General features: G+C 48.0%; 1 protein-coding gene across 3 annotated transcripts in view; it reads left to right on the forward strand.

Annotated features, from left to right (window-relative positions):
- Positions 1 to 20,893, forward strand: part of ARNT2 (aryl hydrocarbon receptor nuclear translocator 2) — a 166,573-nt gene that overhangs the window by 134,819 nt on the left and 10,861 nt on the right. For 2 of the 3 annotated variants that reach the window (XM_004387497.1, XM_012558800.1), the window contains 5 exons: positions 5,877 to 5,949; positions 6,770 to 6,893; positions 14,463 to 14,562; positions 16,508 to 16,646; positions 17,367 to 17,532. In XM_004387497.1, coding sequence (XP_004387554.1) covers positions 5,877 to 5,949; positions 6,770 to 6,893; positions 14,463 to 14,562; positions 16,508 to 16,646; positions 17,367 to 17,532 — 602 coding nt within the window. The remainder of the gene's footprint in view (positions 1 to 5,876; positions 5,950 to 6,769; positions 6,894 to 14,462; positions 14,563 to 16,507; positions 16,647 to 17,366; positions 17,533 to 20,893) is intronic. The other variant, XM_023741689.1, reaches the window with a different exon arrangement.

Consider the following 20,893-nt stretch of genomic DNA (forward strand, 5'->3'; position numbering starts at 1 on the left):
CTGAAACTCAGGCAGCACTAGCAAAACAGAAGAAACACTGTGTGTGAGGTATACATACATATCGTCCCAGGTCAGTCACTCTTGGCAGCTCAATGAGGTTCTGTGGAATCAGAGTCCTCCTCAGACACAGACTTACACCAAGAAGCCGGACTAGCGTGTCCTCTGAAAAGAGGCTGGGAAAGCTCGCTGTGGACAGCAGAGGGCAGTGGTAACCGAGGAGGTGGACGGTCCACCCCCGTTTTGAATTTGTGAGACTGACCTTTGCCAGCAGTAGGCAGGCTGCTATGGAAAGATCCTGGAATGCTCTGTGCTTGGGGGGAAAATGCGACATCATTTCAGTCAAGAGCATCCAAAAGAAACTTCCTGGAGAAATTGAGTATTTAACGTTGAGCATTTGTGTGAAGCAGCTGAGAAGAAGGCCTGTTTATCACCCCTGCGTTTTTTCCTGTCTTGTGGATACAGAACAAAGTTCAGGAAAATGCACACTTCTGTTAACCTGCTGGTCGCGCAGCTTTGAACTCTGCCCGTCTTGGGGTTGGGATCGACACTCTTTTATGGACACAAGTCCTGGGGTCTTTCTGAACCTGAATCATTTCAGTGATTTTATATTCACACAACCTAGCTACTGTGCTTTCTTCATTTCCAAAACCTTTTTATGGGGGTGATCTGAAGTTGTCCCCTTTGCATCTGCTTGGGCCGAGCCAGCTTTCCTGTGACAGCACTTGTTTCAAACCCTTTGTGGGTTTTTATAACCACAGCTGCTTGTTGAGCTGTTGCCTGTGTCAGTGTTTTTTTCCAGCTCCACTGTGCCTAGAGTCACATTTGACGTCTTTCAAAACCAGTTGTCTATCCCCAGGTGTTCAGTGATGCCTGCTGCATGCCCAGCTGGTTGGGCAGTGGGCAGGAGTGGAAATGGGTACAAAAGAAGTTCAAGGAAGCTGCCTTCCTGGTCTCTTCAGAGCTTAGAACCCAGAAGGGGCTGAAACACCAGCTGGCCAAGCCCCAAACCTGAGAGTTGTCCTGAGTTCCTTCCTCTCATTCACCTGCTACAGACAGCCAGTCACAGTACCTGAAGCCTATCTGTGATTTTCTCTAGTCCATCTCCTCTCTGCTCCTTCCACCATTCCCCAGTTGAGGCCTTCACCATCTCTCATGATCACTAGACCCTCCTCCTAACCAGATTCCCCTGCCTTCAGTCTGGCCCCAGTTGACCCAACCTACATGGCCCAAGGAGCAATCTCTGTAAAACACATACAGGGTCATGCTGCTCATGTATGTAAATTCCAAACCCCGTAACAGGAGCTCTGGTGGCTCAGTGGTTAAGTGCTTGGCTGCTAACTGAAAGGTCAACAGTTTAAACCCGCCAGCAGCTCTGCAGGAGAAAAGACCTGGCCATCTGCTCCCATAAAGATTGTTGTTGTTAGGTGCCATTGAGTCAGCACCGAGTCATAGTGACCCTATATACAATAGAACGAAACACTGCCTGGTCCTGCGTCATCCTCACAGTCATTGCTGTATTTGAGCCCATGGCTGCAGCCACTGTGTCAGTCCATCTCCTTGAGGGTCTTCTTCTTTTTCGCTGACCCTCTGCTTTACCAAGCCTGATGTCCTTCTCCAAAGACTGGTCCCTCCTGATAACATGTCCAAAGTACGTGAGATGAAGTCTCACCATCCTTGTCTCCAAGGTGCATTCTGGCTGTGTTCTTCCAAGACAGTTTTGTTCATTCTTCTGGCAGTCCCTGGTATATTCAGTATTCTTCACCAACACCATAATTCAGAGGCATCAGTTGTTCTTCAGTCGTCCTTATTCATTGTCCAGCTTTTGCAGGCATCTGAGGCAATTGAAAATACTATGGTTTGGGTCAAGCGTACCTTAGTCCTCAAAGTGACGTCTTTGCTTTTTAACACTTTAAAGAGGTCTTTGCAGCAGATTTGCCCAATGCAATGCATTGTTTGATTTCTTGACTGCTGCTACCATGAGCATTGATTGGGGATCCAAGTAAAATGAAATCCTTAAAAACTTCAATCTTTTCTCCATTTATCATGATGTTGCTTGTTGGTTCAGTTGTGAGGATTTTTGTTTTCTTTATGTTGAGGTGTAATTCATACTGAAGGCTGTTGTCTTCAATCTTCATCAGAAAGTGCTTCAAGTCCTTTTCATTTTCAGCAAGCAAGGCTGTGTCATCTGCATATCACAGGTTGTTCATGAGTCTTCCTCCAATCCTGATGCTGTATTCTTCTTCATATACTCCAGCTTCTCACATTATTTGCTGAGCACACAGATTGAATAAGTATGGTGAAAGGATATAACCCTGACGCATACCTTTCGTGATTTTAAACCACACAGTATCCCCTTGTTCTATTCAAATGACTGCCTCTTGGTCTATGTATAGGTTCTATAAAGATTACAGCCTAAGAAACCCTATGGGGCAGTTCTGCTTTTCTATAGGGTCGCTATAACTCAAAATCGACTTGCCAGCACACAACAACAACATTAACATGGCATTCAGAGTTCTTCACCATATGGCTCTAGCCTGCCTTGCCACTATCATCGCCAGCCACTTCCCTCCATGAGTCTGACACTCAAAACACATGGAATCATACTTGGTTCTTTCCTTCACTCCCCTATACCTTTGCACATGCTGTTCCATCTTTGTGGAATTCCTTCCATCTTTGAACCTAGAAGGAGCCCTGGTGACCTAGTAGTTAAGCGTTCAGCTGCTAACTTAAAGGTCGGTGGTTCAAACCCACCATCCGATCTGCAGGAAGAATCTGCTTCCATAAAGCTTACAGTCTTGGAAATCCTATGGGGCAGTTCTACTCTGTCCTGTAGGTCTCTATGAGTTGGAGTCAACTCAGTGGCAACAGGTTGAGCCTAGAGAACTGTTTCTCTTTCAAGACTCAGCTTAAATCTTATTTCCTCTGGGAAGCATTGTCCAATAACTCCCCACCAACAACAAATGCCGGAATACAGCCCCAGAATTCATCCCTTGCTCCTCTGTAATCTCAGAGCAATCTCTGTAACACCTGCAGTGCGGTGAATTACTTAATACGGCCCTTCTAGCCATAGTCTTTGTAACTCCCACAAAATGGGTGGGACTATGCAGATGAAATGCTTGTGGCCACCAAGGGGATTGGCTAGCTTGCTAATAATGTAAATAAGGTGCATGACACCCTTGTGAGGGTTGGACCATGTAAATAAGGTATATGGAAACATAATGAAGAGATTGGTCAGTTTTGCCATCCCACTAGGCTTAAAATGAGCTATCCTAGAGGCAGGAAGAGAGGATCTTACCACCACCAAGAAAGAAGACAGGAGTGGGGAGCACATTCTTTGGACTCGGGGTCCCTGTGCTGAGAAGCTGCTGGAACCAGGAGACTAAGAAAGAGAGCTGTAACACCAAAGATGGTGAGGAGAGGAGGAAGAGAAAGGCAGCAGCAGAGGCAGGAGACCGGCAACCAGTAGGAGACAACCAAGTAGGCTTCCTGGCCCACGGAGCAAGAAAGCTGAGTGCCTTCAGGCAGGAGGCTTGCTGGTGAAGTAGGATGCCTCCAGCACTTAGTGGAACTAGGTTTGCCAACCCATGGTGCTAGAGCTGAGCACCTTTGGGCGGAGGCTTACTGGCAAGAGTGGGGTGCCTCAGGGCACTTATCGCAGAGCTAAAGGAGCTTTGTAACACTTGCCCGAGCAGGGCATAGGCCGAGGGGCCAGAGAGAGGTGTGCCTGCAGGCACAGCTGGGAAGAGCCTGTCCTGATGGAAGAAATGTATCCAGAGCATTCCTGAACCTGAATTGTAACCTGTGACTTCCCTAATAAACCCCATAACTGTGAGTATTGTCTATGAGTTCCGTGTGACCATTGCAACAAATTACCAAACTTAGCAGAGAAGTAGAGAGTGCAGTGGGAGGGACGGTTGGTGTCAGAGTTGGTAAAAAGGGGAGAGGGAGGAGGCATGTCCGACCTCCGCCTCATAGGAATCAGCCTTGAGCTGTTGATCTTTTCTTTTCTTGAGAAGTTAGAGGAGGTCAGAAGGCGCCCCTGCCATGCCATTTTTACACCATCTCATCCCCTGTCACCTTGTTTCCCTGTCCCCTCACCAGACTGTGAACCAGCAAGTGTGTCTTGTTCATCTCTGTGCCCCCAGTGTCTAGCTGAGAACCCAGAAAGGAAGGAAGGAAGGTGAGGAGAATGGGAGGGAGAGAAGGAGGGGATTCCCATGCCTATCTGGTGGCAGTGAGGCCCCGTGTGACTAGAGCACTGGACCAGTCGCCCTGAAAGCCAGGCATTCTGAGCTGGGAAAGGATGACACCTCAGGAGGGGCACAGTGTGGAGAAGCGATAACAATACCTTCCAAATCTGTGGATGGAAAAGTCAGGGGACATCCCTGGAGCTGCAGGGAGAGTGTTGTGCTGCCTGTTGATGCTCAGGTCTGAGCAGCAGGATCAGGAACCCTCAGAGGACATGAAACACCCAAGTCTTCAGCCTCAAGGAGCCAGGAACTAGGCAGAACGCCATCTTGGCTAAGGGAATGGGCTTTGGAGTCAGATATACCTGGGTCTAAATCCAGGCTCGGGCATTTATTGGCTGTGTGACTTTGGGCAGGTCATTTAACCAGCTCCCCTTAGATGTAAATGGGTTTACAATCACTTTCTCGCTGGGTTGAAGTAAGGATTCATCAAGAGCCCATATGATCCGTGCCCGTGCACATAGGACTGCAGCCAGCGCTGAATCAGTGGTGAGTATTATTAGCCTGACTCTGGTCAGCTGAGCTCATTGAGCCCCCAGGTGCCTCCCAGCCAGATTCCAGTTACTCCCAGCGGTGCTATTTCCTGCTGTCTCCAAATGCCCCACTAATGGCTCCATGCTCAGTTAATCAGGCTTAGTAAGAACCCCTGTCCGGGGAGTGTAAGAGATAATGGACAGCATCTACCCAGCATCCTGCACCTCCCCGATGCAGGGAGGGCAGCCAACAGGAAGCCAGGGCCCGGGCTTGATGCGTCTGGTTTCTCATAACTAGCCTGTCCACCAGCTAATGGAGGTCATCACTTCCCTGCAGTGGAGACCTGGTCCTTCGCATGAGCACCCGGTCAGCTTTCTCCCGAACAGTACTTCCTCCCTCTCTGGAATTTGCAAGCACACCGAGGTTTATTTTTACACCTTTGCTGTGAAATGTCTGAGAAACCTCCTCAGGCCTTTTCTTGGGATGGGCGGCCTGCAGGTCAGCACCTCCTCCATACACACTCAGCTGTGGAAGTGGAAACCTAGGACTGGGTGGAGATGCTGATGCCCAGACCACAGAGCAGTGAGGTTAGGATCCTGGGCATTTGGCGGCCTTTGCATCCCAGTGAAAGGAGCTTCCTCAGCAGTAAGCCCAACTGCTTCTCTGAATTTTGCCTAAAAAAACAGGTGGTTTGTTATCTTTCTACCTTGCATAAAATTATGTCATAATTCAAAATTTATTTCTTAAATAAACTTACACTTGAAATACAGGGCTTAGAGTTTTGATTTGGTATAAATCAAACCAAACCCATTGCTGTCGAGTTGAGGCTGACACATAGAGACCCTAAAGGACAGAGTAGAACTGCCCCATAGGGTTTCCAAGGCTGTAAATCTTTATGCAAGCAGGCTGCCACGTCTTCTCCCACGGAGCGAGCTGGTGGGTTCAAACCACTGACCTTTTGGTTAGCAGCCGAGCACTTAACCACTGTGCCATCAGGGCTCCTCTTGATTTGGGATATAAAGTAAAAATTGAAAATAATTTAGAGATCCATCAGGTAGCGCCCACCATGCCTTTGGGAAACGGGGCAAGCTTTTGTTCCACCATGTTGGCACCTCTTTTGTTCTTCATGACTGTCTGTTGACTTTCATTTCACAGGCAACTTCAGCAGCAGCAGGCAGAGCTGGAAGTGCACCAGAGAGATGGGTTGTCATCGTATGACTTATCTCAGGTGAATTTTTGGGCAACTGTTTCCCAGTTACAGCTGTCTCCAGCCCAAATGGGGGACTTCTGGAATGGGGACTAAATTCAACACTTAGCTTAAGCTCCTCAGCCCAAAGGGTACTCAGCCTCCATCTGTTCACTGTAGGACAAAGAGCACTTTGAACCTCTAGTGGTTGACTGTGACTCTTCCATACAGTACTGAGCCAGGAAGAGTATAAAACATGTGAAGAGCTATGAACCGTAATCAACCAGTAGTGAGAATTCCAGAGGGGTGACGGAAATTTCAAAAGGCTATGAACTCTAGCACTAACATACTCAGAGGCCAATAAAAGCAAGTCTGAACCTTTTCAATCCTCTAGCTTTCTAGCTGTTTCTCCCGCCTTTTTCGTCTGTGTCCCTCTCTTCCTCAGTGCATCTCTTTCTATCATGCTCTGTCTCCCCATTTTACCTGCACGGTCTATCTCCTTTCCTTCTCTTATCTCTTTTCTTCCCCTCTCCCCACTTTCTCCTCTCACTGCTTCTGATAGTTGGCCACATAAAGAAACTGAAGCCTGTGTTGGTGTTTGGCCTCTTTCCTAAATTGAACTTGATGTTCTCTTTTCTTGATATTTAGAGTAAATTGATTATTTTTTCATTTCTCTGTCTCTAAGAAAGTAATCAGTATAATCCTGTCCTTTCTGTGACCTCAATTCATACCTCCTACCCTGGCTGTTTTTGGCTTTTCTTTATAGAAAAGCTCCCTGCCCTGCAGAAGGACTGGGGACTGGTGGAGACATATTATCTGGGCTTCACAAATGGTTTGCTGTTGTATTTTAATATACAAACAGGTTCCTGTCCCCAACCTACCAGCCGGTGTTCACGAGGCCGGGAAGTCTGTGGAAAAGGCAGACACAATCTTTTCCCAGGAAAGGGATCCTCGGTTTGCTGAGATGTTTGCAGGAATAAGTGCGTGTAAGTTTCCTCGGTCGGGCACTGAGGTTGTGAGGATGTGGGAATTACAGTGGCTTTCAGGCTTTTTCAAGATGGCCACATGTAAAGGCAGAGAGCCGTGGGAGGGATGTCTTGAGTGACTGTTGCAAGGTGTAAAAAGATCACTAAGTATAGGAGTAAGATGGATTCTCTCTACTGCTGGCCTGGTTACCTGGAGCAACCACGAATCCTTCCTGGGCCTCTGACATCTCATCCTCAAAATTTAAGGGGCTAGAATAAATTACCTCTATTAATCTATAATTTTGCATTTTATTAAAGACATGTCCCTGTTTAAAAAAAAAAAAATCTCAAGCCCGAACATAGCACATTTTAAAATAAAAATATGAAGTATAAAGAAAAATTAAAATGATCCACTGTCCCACCACCTGATATAATCATTTTTAACTTTTTGTTTAACTTTTAACTGTATTCTTTTTCCATATAAAATTGAACTGACACTATTTGGTAGCTTATGTTTTTTACTCAACAGTTTATTATGAACATCTTTCCAGATCATTAAACAATCTAAATCATGTTTATGGCCTGCATAGTGTTCCAGTATATGGATGTTTCATAATTCATTCAGTCAGTCCTTTATGGTAGTCACGAGGTTGTCCACTGACGCCAGTGTTGCTGTTAGAGAGATTGGTGCAGTTCTAATTTAAGATGCCACATGTGAGTTGGAATCCACTCGACAGCAACGGGTTTTTTTTGTTTTTTTTAATGGACCCCACGTGTTTAACTGTCTCACTCTCCCACACAGATTACCAATGAGATGATCAAAACATAAAATTTGGAAACATTTCTGTTTCACAATTCAGAAAAAGATTTCATTTCCGTGTGGTTAAAAGAATTCCTGCAAGGTCCAAGATAGGCAGGATCCGTTGAAGGAAGAAACCAGTTGACTCATGAAAACAAGTGTGGGAAACACTGTAGAATCCTCTAGAAGAACAAGTTGTGGACAGTGTTGACTGAAGTGAAGACAGGCCTTTGGGCAGTTAGAGGGGAGAAAACCTCAATCTTCTAATACCAGTGTATGTAGTGGGAGACCGTAGCCTGCATCCCCACTTGGCTGTGGACAGAATGCTGAGAATCAAGGGGGGTGCTGCTAGAGCCACCCCCCACTGAGAGCAGTAGTCGCCAACCCAACCCAGTGTCCAGCTGCCAACAGAAAACAGAAACTAGACCTTTTAGCAATAAGGGAAGCTCCCTGCTCTTGGTTCCCACTGGCTAGCTCGGTGTGCCTCATTATCAGACAGCAAGCCTATGTCAATCTTGCTCTTTTATTGAGTAATGGAGTTCATCCATTAAAGGAGAACAATGGCACACCTAAAAGGTTTCTCCTCCTCTCGGATAAGCTGGAAGTGGTTGACCAGAGACCCACAACGTCTCTGAGAAATCCATTTGAACTTTTAATACTGTACAAACATAAATACCTTCCCATAAAGATGAGAAATCAGAAAAAATAGTTAACAGAAAAGAAAAAAGAAGAGGGCTGGCTCCAACGGGAGGAATCAGAACCAATGTCCTCCTTTGAAAATGCGTTTTTATAATGAAGAGGAGAAAGTTTTGAAAATCTCCGGTGTTTATTCTCTAGGTGATTCCAGAGGGCATCATTGCATTTCTGAGAACGAGTATGCTGAGGTGGAGAAAGGTAGAGTGCTAACCAAGTGGAGTCAGTACGAAGCAGATTTAATGTTGCAAAATTCCAAGTCAGTGACTTAGAAAGGCCAATTGCATGGATTTTCCCAAAATGCAAAGCTTGGGTCTTCCAACTGTGAAAGAGTTCAATGAATACCAAGCCAAAATTTTTAAAGAAATTCACACCTAGACATGGTCTGTTATATTTGCTTTTTTAAAAAAATTTCAAGAATAAAAGAAAAAACCTGCAAACATCTAGAGATTAAAAAAATACATTAACTACAAAGGAAAATCTTTAGCTACACTCCTCCACAATACTAAATGTCAGAAGTGAGTAGAGGAATGACTCGGGAATTCAGAGTGTGATCCAAAACTTTTCCACCAGCCAAGCTGTCTCTCGTATGTGTGGACAACAGAAAGACCTCAGAAATGCAAGGAGTCTGAAAGTATGCTGTCCACTTACATGTCTGAAGAAACCACTTGCAGAAAGATTGCGCTTGTCTGCAAAATGAATCAAAATACAGAACACAAGAATGGAGATGATAGGTTGGAAAAGCAGTGGTGGTGAAAAATGAAACCACTAACATCTAGAATTAATATGAAAAATTATTAGAAGATACAAAAAGTAAATAGAAACCAGAATCTGAAATCAGTTCAGCGAACATCCAGACATATTTTGGAGTTGGGGGGTGGGGTAGTAAACAGATAGAGATTTCTTTTCAGAATATACTACTTTATCCTGACACTATAGAGAATATAGTTTCAAATATGTTTAAAGACAACCACTAGTAGAAGAAAAAAAGGAAGGAAGGAAGGCTCACCGCCAAGTAAAAGACAAGACAATTTTTCGCAAAATCCCAGAATACTCAGGAAAAAAATACATAAATTGAGATAGCAAGGAAGCATGAAAATCAAGAATAATAAGATAAATTGAAATGCAAAAGCTCCTGATTGATAACCCCTGAATAATGTTGTTGTTAGGTCCCATCAAGCCGATTTTCAACTCATAGTGATCCCATGTGACAGAGTAGAACTGCCCCGTAGGGTTTTCTAGGCTGTAATCTTTACAGGAGCAGATAGCCCGGCTTTCTCCTGCAGAGCCGCTGGGTGGGTTCAAACCACCAACCTTTTGGTTAGCAGCTGGGCCCTTAATAGTTGTGCCAACGGGGCTCCTCCCATGAATAATATGCTGCCAAAAAATGATGTTAATACAACAAAACAAAGTGAAATGGCACTATTTAACCTGAAACACTGGGTGGCAGGTGCTCTGCAAATCCAAGAAGGAAAGAAGAGTCCAGTATTGCCCCAAAAAAAAACCCAAAACCAAACCCATTGCCATCCAGTCGATTTCGACTCATAGCGCCCCTATAGGACAGAGTAGAACTGCCCCACAGGGTTTCCAAGCAGCGCCTGGTGGATTCAAATTCCCGACCTTTTGGTTAGCAGACGTAGCTCTTAACCACTACACTAGTATTGCCAGACAAAGTAAAATCCAAGGTGTTCAGTGGGGCAAAGAGGTTTATTTTATACAAATAAAAGATATAACCTGACATGAAGATATTAATGTCACAGACATTGAAACATATGGATGCCAGGATTATTAGAAGTACAAGAAAATGCTGATAAGCCAAATTGTAGTGGAAGATTTCAGTATGCCTTTCCTCATCTCTACCAGATGAAATAGATCAAAAACATAAAATAAAATGAAGATATAGAAGATTGAATAATATAATTAAGGATATTGATACATGTATATTGAGTTTTATACCTTTCAAATGTCCTGGAGCAGTTTTTTAAAAATTGTTATTCACCCAATTACAAAAAATTTAAATACATGAGAAAAAAATGGCTAGCCAAGGGGAAAAAAAAAACAAAAAACAAATCCATTGCCATTAAGTTGATTCCAACTCATGGTGACCTCATGTGTTACAGACTAGAACGGAGTTACATAGGATTTTCTTGGCTGTAATCTTTATGGAAGCAGATCACCAGGCCTTTCTTCTGCAGCATCACAGGGTGGGTTCTAATTGCCACCTAGCAGCTGAGCACAAACCATTTATGCTACCCAGGGACCAGTTATAGTCAAGAGAATTCCCTAAATCTACCTTATTCCTAAGGCTTTTAGCCTCATCTCCCCTCTCCTCCAGGCTTGCTCTTTATCTCCAGATTCAAGGCGTGTGAATTGGGTTGCAAAGACACACCCAGAGAGCCCTAGCTCCTTCACTACTCCATCCACCCAAGGTGCCGCTTCCTGTAAGGATTTCCCATTGCCTGGCTCCCTAGTCACTGCAGCAAAAGGAAATGGACCAGAAAAGCTGCTCAGTGACTGTTTTATAACAGCGTCACAGAGGTTGTTTGTGAGTATGGGAGATGCAGCACGGAGTCCCTGAAGCCTGGCCTCTCAGCCCCACGCCCACCAGCGTGGGCATCCATCTCTGCCCAAGTCTCCTCATTAGCTGACCCACCTGCTCTGCCTGCCTGCCAGCCCCACAACCACCACCAAGCCAGAGATGAGTTCAGATGTGGGGTCTGTCTCAGCACAAAATAATTGCCGTGTAACTAACCTTTATTTATCTTATTCACATGTCTCATCAGGGGTGAAGGATTTAGGAAATTATAGGAATAAGACCAAGGATCCCTGATGGTGCAGTGGTTAAGCACTCAGCTGCTAACTGAAAGACTGGCCATTCGAACCCATCAGCCACTCCAGGGTAGAAAGATGTAGCAGTCTGCTTCCATAAAGATTACAGCCTTGGAAACCCTATGGGGTAGTTCTGTTTTGCCCTATAGGGTCACTATGAGTTGGAATCTACTTGACGGCAAGGGGTAGGAATAAGACAGAAGTCCCTGGGTATTGCAAACAGTTAACGCACTTGGCTGCTAACCAAAAGGTTGGTAGTTCAAGTCCAACCAGAGGTGCCTCAGAAGAAAGACCTGGTGATCTACTTCCAAAAAATCAGCCATTGAAAACCCTATGGAGCACAGTTCTACTCTGACACACATGGGGTCGCCACGAGTCAGAGTCGATTCGATGGCAACTGGTAGAAACTAGACATGTTGGCATTTTGACACCATAAGAGGTTGGGGGAGGGATGCTTCAGATAGCCTTGAGTCGACTGTATGTCCATGAGTCGATTCCAACTCCGTGACCTTGTAGGACAGAGTAGAGGTTTCCGAAGGCTGTGATCTTTATGGGAACAGATCATCAGGTCTTCTGTTCCAGAGAGCAGCTGGTGGGTTTGAACTGCTGACCTTCTGGTTAACAGCCGAACACTTAACCATTGAGTCACCAGGGCTCCTTTCAGATAACCTTAAAACCAAAAAAACCAAACCTGTTGCCATGGAATCAATTTCAACTTACAGCGACCCTATAGGACAGAGTAGAACTGCCCCATAGGATTTCCAAGGCTGTAATCTTTACAGAAGTAGACTGCCCCATCTTTCTCCGGGTTTGAACCGCCGACCTTTGGTTAGCAGCCAAGCACCTTAACCACTGCACCACCAGGACTCCCTTCAGATAGCCTTCGGCACCTCAGTTACAAGAAGCCATGAGGGCTTCCAGTGCTTGCAGTGGAGCACACCTATCTAGTAATCTGGTCCATCGCTTTCCCATCCCTGTTTTCAAACCGCCACAGAAAGCACCTCCTTCCACTTGTAAAATCTTAACAGCCCAGCTGGAATTTCAGCCCATTTCTTCAGCCTCCCTCTGTGAGCTAGACAGCTGAGCTAAGATTCCTGCTCACCATTCGTGGGGCAGAAAGCATTAATCATTTCGCATCCCAGCCTGTGCCTGGGTGTCTTCTGCTGCCTGAGGGGCTCTCTCTGTCTCTCAAAGCATCCCACGTGGAAAGCCCGGGAACATAGGTCAGGGGTTGGCCCTGCTCAGTCAGCCTGTGGCCTCATGTCAGCACCTGCTGGCTGAGGGCAAGCAGGGCTAGGGTAGTTCTGGGGCAGTGGAATGAGCACTGGGCTTGGATTCCAGTCCTGGGTCCTCCCTTACTGGCTGATGACCTCAGACAAGGTGTGCCTCAGTGTTCCCATCTGTGTCAATACTAAAGATAGCAAACCTTTGGGTACTGCTTGCTCTGTTATCAGGCACTGCCATAAGCACTTTACTTAGGTTAGCTCATTTAATCCCCACAACATCCTATTATCTCCAGCTTTCAGGTGAGGAAACTAAGGCAGAGTTAGATAACATGTCCAAGGCCGCACAGCTGATAAGTACAGCAGAACTGGGGTTCAGAGTCTGTCCTCGGGACCGTTTCACTGTGCTGCCTCACCCACAAAAGGAGGATGCATCATACCCAGCCCTGGGGTGGGAAGGAGTCACTAAAGTAGCATCTAAGGAAGTACTTTCATTGGTTCTTTTAATCTTCCCGACTCACAAAGGCTCTCGCTAGAAAAGAGTTTGGTGGTTCCTCAGAAAGTGAGACATGGAATGACCAGAAATTCCACTCCCGGGTGTATGCCCAAGAGACTTCAAAGCAGGGACTCAGACAGATGCATGTCCACCAGTGTTCACTGCAGCATTGTCCACAGTAACCAAAAGGTGGAAACAACCCGAGTGTCAAATGTGGTGTATACATACCACACCAAAACCAAACCCATTGCCGTCGAGTCGATTCCAACTAACAGCGACCCTGTAGGATAGAGTGGAACTGCCCCATAGGGTTTCCTAGGCTGTAATCTTTACAGAAGCAGACTGCCACATCTTTCTACTGTGGAGCAGCTGGTGGGTTCGAACCTCTGACCTTTCAGTTAGCAGCCGAGCACGTAACCACTGCGCCACCGGGGCTGCTTTTATATACATACAGTGGAACGTTATTCAGCCATAAAGTGAAAAGAAGTTCTGTTACATACTGTGACACAGATGAACCTTGAAAACATTCTGCTGAGTGAAATGAGTCAGTCACAAAAGGATGACTATTGTATGATCCCACTTACATGAAATACCTAGAATAGGCAAATGAGTAGAGAAGGAAGTAGATTAGAGGTTACCAGGGCCTGGGGGTAGGGCAGAAGGGAATGGGGTACAGAGTTTCTGTTTGAGGTAATGAAAAAGTTTTAGAAATAGGTAGTTGATGATGGTTGCATAATATTATGAACATAATTGATGCCATTGAATTGTACATATAGAAATAGTTAAAATGGAAAGTTCTATGTGTATTTTACCACAATAAAATTTAAAAAAAAGAGGCAGTGGGGGTCCTCACTTTAGATTTTCAACATCATATACCAGTTATTAACCTTTCAAGGCTTTAGAATTCTTTCACTTATTCAGGAATCAGTTTGCTTGGTGTATATTTTTCAAGGGGCAGTGGTGGTTCAGTGGTAGAATTCTCGCCTTCCATGCAAGAGACCCAGGTTCAATACCAGCCAGTGCACCTCAAGCTCAGCCACCACCTTACCTGTCTGTCAGTGGAGGCTTGCATGTTGCTATGATGCTGAACAGGTTTCAGCAGAGCTTCCAGACTCAGACAGACTAAGAAGAAAGGCTTGGTGATCTACTTCCAAAAATCATCCAGTGAAAACCCTGTGGATCACAATGGCCCAACCTACAACCAATCATGGGGATTGTGCAGGACCAGCAGCGTTTCATTCCATCGTGCATGGGACCACCCTGAGTCAGAGGCCTACTCCATGACAGCTAACCACAGTCTAACAACATATTTTTCATACAGTGACTTCCTCTAAAACAAACAAAAAAAGGTCTTGCCTTCAGGTGGCATTGGCCTAGCCTTGGAGTCAGAACACAGCAGTTGATGCTCTCAGGCGTCAGGAAGGCCCAGGAAAGACGAGTATGCCATGGTGAGGGCAGAGCAAGCTGTATGGGAGTGGGGTACTGGGGCCTACACCCATTCTTACAACGGGGAACTCTCGTGTGTGAACCCTCTGCTCTGGTTTTCCTAGCGGACAAGAAAATGATGAGCTCAGCTTCTGCAGCAGGCACCCAGCAGATCTACTCCCAAGGAAGCCCATTCCCCCCTGGACACTCAGGGAAGGCCTTCGGGTACGTGCTGGCGAGGGGGAAGTGGGCAAAGGCCAGCAGGGAAGTGGCCTCCTGACTAGGGAGGCCCTGGTCTCAGAGCTCGGCTCTGTGTGCTGCAAATGCAGCCAGCGGTAGTGGTGACTGTCCCACGGGCCTTGGGCCAGGCTAGCTTTGGTGGCTGCTTTGTTCTGTGAGACTTTGATGAGTTGCATAGGCGCTTGTTGTCACTGACTGCTCTGATGTGAAAGGTGCCAGCCAGTGTGTTCTGTAGAGTGTCTGCAGGGACGAGGGAGGAAGTTAGCCTCCAGCCATGACCTGGATAGGGGAGAGCCAGGGACAGCTGACAAGGTAGCAGAAGTTCCCTGTCCCCTGGTTCCCAAGAGGCCAGAACCAAGTCCAAAGGAGAGTGGACAGCTCGGCCTGTCACACTGGGGTCTCCGTCTCAAGGGCCACTCCAGGGTACAGGTGGCATGTCTGGCCTTCCCAGGCTTGGTTCTCGGCATCAAGGGTATCTTGTAGGTAGTTGAGGCCACGACAAAATCACCAGAAACAAGGCCTGGCTCCAGTGCCTGCTGGGAGACAGAATGAATTGGGAAGATTGGCTGGAAGGGTAGACCACAGCCCTTAGGAGTGTGAGGGCACTCACTGCACCCACCCACCACATGCCCCCAGGCTCACCACGGGAAAGCTTCTAGCTTCCTGCCCTAGCAAGGAGGGCTCTTCAAATATCCCAGCCTCTGGCTAACTTGACCAGGGACAAGGCCGAGCTTCCAGGTACAGGCAGGGACTGGGGCGGGGCGGGCAGGGCCTGTCACTTCAGGGAGAGGCTCTGCCAGGGGACTGCGGTGAGGATCACGTTTACACACTGATCTGTGGGCAGGCCTCCTTGAGAAGAAGCAGGTGGTGCCCCAGGTTAGCAAGACTCTGAAATCTTGAAGTGGCTCTGGCCAGCCCTGTAGCTGGGCTTTTCTGGTTGGTGTCCTCCTAGGCTCTGGTAACCCTGGGGCTCAGCAAGGAGACATGCAGGATGAGATGGCAGCCTCCCCTGAGCTGTCCCTGCGCCACCATCACTACACGTCACACTACCTGTTGAGCAGCGGGCCAGGCTCACAGACTTACCTGAGCTGTGCATTACTCTCATGCACTGATGGCCGATGGTGCCAGGCTCTGTGCCCGCCCTGCCCAGGCTCACATGTTCACTGAATCCTTGTAACACCCGCTGCTTATGCCCCCATCTGGATGAAAGGTAGAGGGAGGGAGTACAAGGTAACACGAGGACAGAGTTGAGGGATCAGGAATTGAGCCTGTGAAACCACATGCAGGAGCACTGAGCACAGTGTGACGCACAAAGCAGGTGCCTAGTAAGACTGGTTGATTTAAATTGAAGATGAACTGATAGGAAGTGGAGGAGGTAAACAGGAACATGGTTTGGGGAGCAGGACTAGCCACACCAGCAGGTTTCCATGGCAACTTTGATTTCTGTTCAAACTACCTACCTGGGAGCTTGCATCCTATTCTGGAACCCTTAAGCCTTACAGCACCCCCAGAGAGACAGATTAACGAAGCACAAGGGGGTAAGTGAATGCCAAGCCTGATTTTTATTCTAGGAAGCTTCTCTCTTCATGAGAGCCAAACCATCTGTTGCGAGCAAAGGATGCCCAGGAGTAGGATTGGGGCTTGAGTCAGGGAGAGTGCAGGGAGACCCCTGTGGGGGAAATGAGGCCGAGTAAATAAGAGATGGTTCCAGGACCACTTGGGCTGGTAGAGGAAGCGCTGAAGGCAGAGAAGGAAGCTCATGTGGCTTTGTGGCTCACCAGGTGGTAGACTTTTTATTTAGTAAGGTGCTGCACTGGGGACAGAGAAGGCAGGAAGGTGGCCCAAGTGAGGGGCCAGCCTGGTGGGCTGGGCTCGTGGGCCATCCAAGGCAAGGCATTCCTCAGGGTAAACACATTCTCTTCTCTTCCAGCTCCTCAGTGGTCCACGTGCCTGGGGTGAATGATATTCAGTCGTCCTCGTCAACAGGCCAGAACATGTCCCAGATCTCCAGGCAGCTAAACCAGAGTCAGGTGGCATGGACAGGGAGCCGTCCACCCTTTCCCGGACAGGTATGGGCATCTGGGAGGGTGCTGCCCCCAGGTGCCAAGAGGTGCCTCCCTTCTGAATCGGCAGAGCTGCCAGGGACATGTTTTCTCTGGGTCTCAGCTCCAAGGATGGCTTGTGCTCGGAGCTGGAGCTGACCTCCCCCAACCACAGCTGAGCACCCAGGAACTCTGACCGTCCTACAGGCACTTTAAAGCTGGGTCCCTAACGGTCTTACCACATCTGATTTCAGCACCCTTCTCTCCTCACAGTCCTGACCTGGGGAAACTAACACGAAGAGGCCAGGCCCGAAGAGACCCTCCGTTTGGAATTAGCCCCCAACACCACTCTGGCCCAGGAGTGCATGAAAATATGCCAATTCTTTGACCCATCCAGCTCCTTCCTAGTCACTGGGAGGATGTGTGCTGATTGGGTTGAGGGAGTTCTTTGTATTTATAGTGCCAAGGCCTCCATAACCATGGAAACCAGAGTCCCCACATTGGGTTACTTCAACCAGACCTGCCCCCAAAGATCCACGGCACAAGTCCTGCAGTTCTTGGGCCTGCACACATTGGGCTGATACCAGGCCTGTGACCAGCCATCTAAGAGGGCCACAGGGAGTTGGTGTTGGCTCCAAGTGGTCATTTGCACTGCCTTCTTTCCCTGTGGAAGCAGTGACAGGCCTCGAGCATCAGGGCAGAGGCATTGGATGATGCTCCTGACTGTTTGGTTTTTCCTGGTTTCAGCAAATCCCATCTCAGTCCAGCAAGACTCAGTCGTCTCCCTTTGGGATTGGAACAAGCCACACCTACCCGACTGACCCATCTTCCTACAGTCCTCTCTCCAGCCCAGCTACCTCCTCGCCAAGCGGGAACGCCTACTCCAGTCTCGCCAACAGGACTCCAGGGTTCGGTAGGTGGGGAATGGGGGACAGAAGTCCTAGGAGAGCCAGCCAGAGCAGAATACTTCCTGAACATCCTGAGTCTGGGGCTTAGCCCCCAGCTCCCAGAACCCCAGGACGAGGTCTGGAGGTCCCCAAGATCCTCTGTTCTTGCTGGCCTCGATGAGGCCAGTGGTATTCCTGCGAGACTGGGTGCTTAGCCCTTGCTTTTGTGATTTGTCTTTAAAGGCACTGGGGACTATATTCTTGTGCTCTGTTGTGATTTTGAATGATTTTTTTAACCCATTATGGCTGCTTACAAAGGACTTCCAGATCCCCCAAGTCAAAAAACCCAGTAGTCTTGTTGCAAAGAAACTGGAAAATAATTGCAGGGCTGACCGATTGTGGAAGTGAACATTGTGAAGTTCTCTCTCTCTTTTTAGTACTTAGAGTTGCTGTCCCGAGTAAGAACAACTTTTTTCGCTTAGTGAAACGTCAGCCGTAAAAGATTAGGTGGCGCTGTCCCCCTTGCATATCTCTCTGGAGCCCTTACTGTTGCCCACTCCTTGTGTGTCTAATGAACCCCCAGCAGATCCCCACAGCCCAGGTTCCATTTCCCATAAGGAGGGGCCAACACGGCCCTGTGATACTGATAAGAGGCCCAGGCTGCTGCCCGTTTCTCACGGTGCTGCCGTAGGTGACATCCCATAGTGTGCTCACAGGGCGCTTCCCTGCGGAATTGATCATTCTCAGGTGTGCAGAAGCCGAGCCCAAACAGCTGAATTTCCACTGGGCAAGTTAAAAGCTTCCATTGAAGCCATTTGTCTGTCAGCCCTAGTAAAAACCCCATGCCGTGTCCTAGCCAGTGATGTGGAGTTCTCAGCACCCCACCTCCTCGCCTCCCTCCGCTACTAACAGCGGCACTCGTGCCTCACCAGCCCGAGGCCTTGGGGTCCAGCATTACCTGAGCCTTGTCTCTCCAGCATGTCCTCATGTTCAGCCTTTAAATATCCTTGTCTGATTATTAAATGAAATGAAATTTAGAAGCACAGTCCGCTGCTTCAGGAAGGAGGAGCCCTCTGGCTGTTCCTTCCAAGTCAGCCAGGTGCTCCACGCAGGAACCACCGAGTCTTTGATTCCCAGGAGACCCTCCCCCTCCCTTAAACGTGAAAACATTCTCTTCCTCTTGTTTCATCACCTGGGTGTGGTAAGACTCCCTGGCTGCCTCCTGAAGGCAGGCTTTGCCGACTTGAGACACCACGGGTACCTAATCATTCCAGGCAACAGGAGAGACCCATCTGGACTGACTTACTCAGCATGCATTCTCGAGTGCCAGATCTTCTCCAGAGGGCCCCCACCCTGGAGAAGATGACAGTCCAGAGACTGAGACAGAGGAGTCAGGTAAACGGAGGAGGGCAGTCAAGGGTATAGGTGTAGCACCAGGGTCTCCAGGGAAGTACACTGGTGGCTGAAGGCCAGGATGGTCTTTGTGTCCAGCAAGGCCAGGAGAGGCCTCCAAGGAGGACTAACACTCATCCTTGGTAAGGCCTGGGAGCATTTCACTGTGGCCATAACAACAATGATCTGATGCCTGCAGCTCTGTCCATCTGTCCAGTCTCCGCTAAGCAAATGCCAGGCCCTGCAGTGTACATGGAGATGGGACCCAGGCAGGACAATGCCCTGGGCTGAGGCCACTGCACAACTCTGATGGCCAAGACAGGGTCACACAAAGGGGGCCTGAAGGCTTAGCAGCCATTATTTTTACAGTTGCCTTCAAAGTATCTCATTCAGATGATAATAATGATTAATACGCATTTGAATTCGTTTAGTGCTCATAGCAGCCCTATTGAGGTAGGTACCATTATTCCCATTTTATAGGTGAATAAACTAAGGCACAGAGAGGCCAAATAACTTACCCAAGGCCTCAGAGCAGGTGAGTGGTAGAGTCATGCCTGTAGAGCCAAGATGCGCACCCAGGCAGTGTGATTCGAGTGTGTCCTCCTGTCCACACTACTCTGTCATCCTACAATCGTCTTCTCATCTGTCGTTCAGGGATCTTAGAATTAAGCCAATACTGAAGGTCTCAGCGTCTGTCCCTTGATTCATATTAATGAGAAATGGGCTGAAACCCTTCCAAAGAGGCCATGGAAGATACTATAAAATATCTAAATTACAGGTTGAGAAGTTTCACGTGGCCTTACCATCAGTAAATCATTTGTGAACCTTGACCAAATGAAGCATTTGAGTGGACTGGGATGCAGGTGGAGTGTTTGAAGCCAGCCTGTAGTGGCGCGAGCAGGTGGTGAATAGCGACAGAAAGCAGAGGAGAGAGAGAAGGGAGACCGGGTGTGAGGATGGAGAAGAAGACCTTGAGGCAAGTGGGAGCCAGGATTATCAGTGATGAGGTTGCTTGAGGACAGCTCATGGTGCAGGCTGTCACATCAGGGTGGACAACATGGCCTGGAGGTGGCCTGGAGAGTGGGGTGGTGCCAGGCCCCCTGACCGTGAGATCTGTGGGGGTGGGAAGCAAGCAGCCTCCACCCCAGAGGGCTTCATGGAAGCAGAGTCATCCGAGGGAGCCCAGCTCTGGTCAAGGTACGAGAAGAGAAGGTATGTGAGTAGGAGGACCTGAGGGGCTGTTTATTAACGAAATGGTTGCTACTGGGGCACAGTGGATAGGGGTGAGGGAAGAGAGCAGATGAGAATGGGTGGGTGGAGAAGGCATCAGAGCAGCCTCCACTAATGGGCAAGTTCATTGATAAATAAACATAAAGCACTTAAAACAACAGGCAGTGTCTACATTTGCAGCGGGTTATACAGCACGTCTGAGTGGCTTCCCCAGTGGCCTCTCGAGGGCTCGTATGAGACAGCTGCAGCCTGGGGCCTGCTAGTTGAACACCGGGGGGTCATAAACATGACAGCACCCCACAGTACTTGTCTTCAGTTAGTTATCTACAGCCCAATACCTGACTCCAGAGAGGTAGTGTGGGTGACCCTGACCTCCCCCTTGCTGGCTGAGGCAGGCAGCGGTTCTGGAGTGCCTGCTGAGCTCACTTGCTGGATGTCATCTGGTGATGATCCAGGTGGCTGACATCAAGGGGCGGCAAGCATAACGTGTCACTTTTGAGCAGTAGCTCGACTTCAGCTGGATTCCTCGGGATAGCTTTGTGAATTGAGTTCATGCATTTAATGAGAAAATGGGCCTGCCTGGCTTCCAGCCCCTTTCCATGAACCACATGCTGGTTTTGTTCCCTGAGCTTTCAGGAGACTGTTCTCAAAGCGTTTTTTGCATTTCAGGCCTATTGAGTTATCTTGAGCTATGCTATACTGTTAAGGAGCCCTGATAGCACAGTGGTTAAGTGCTCGGCTGCTAACTGAAAGGTCAGTGGTTCA

The sequence above is a fragment of the Trichechus manatus genome, unplaced genomic scaffold (genome assembly GCF_000243295.1).
Source record: "Trichechus manatus latirostris isolate Lorelei unplaced genomic scaffold, TriManLat1.0 scaffold00186, whole genome shotgun sequence".
In the NCBI taxonomy this organism is placed as follows: Eukaryota; Metazoa; Chordata; class Mammalia; order Sirenia; family Trichechidae; genus Trichechus; species Trichechus manatus.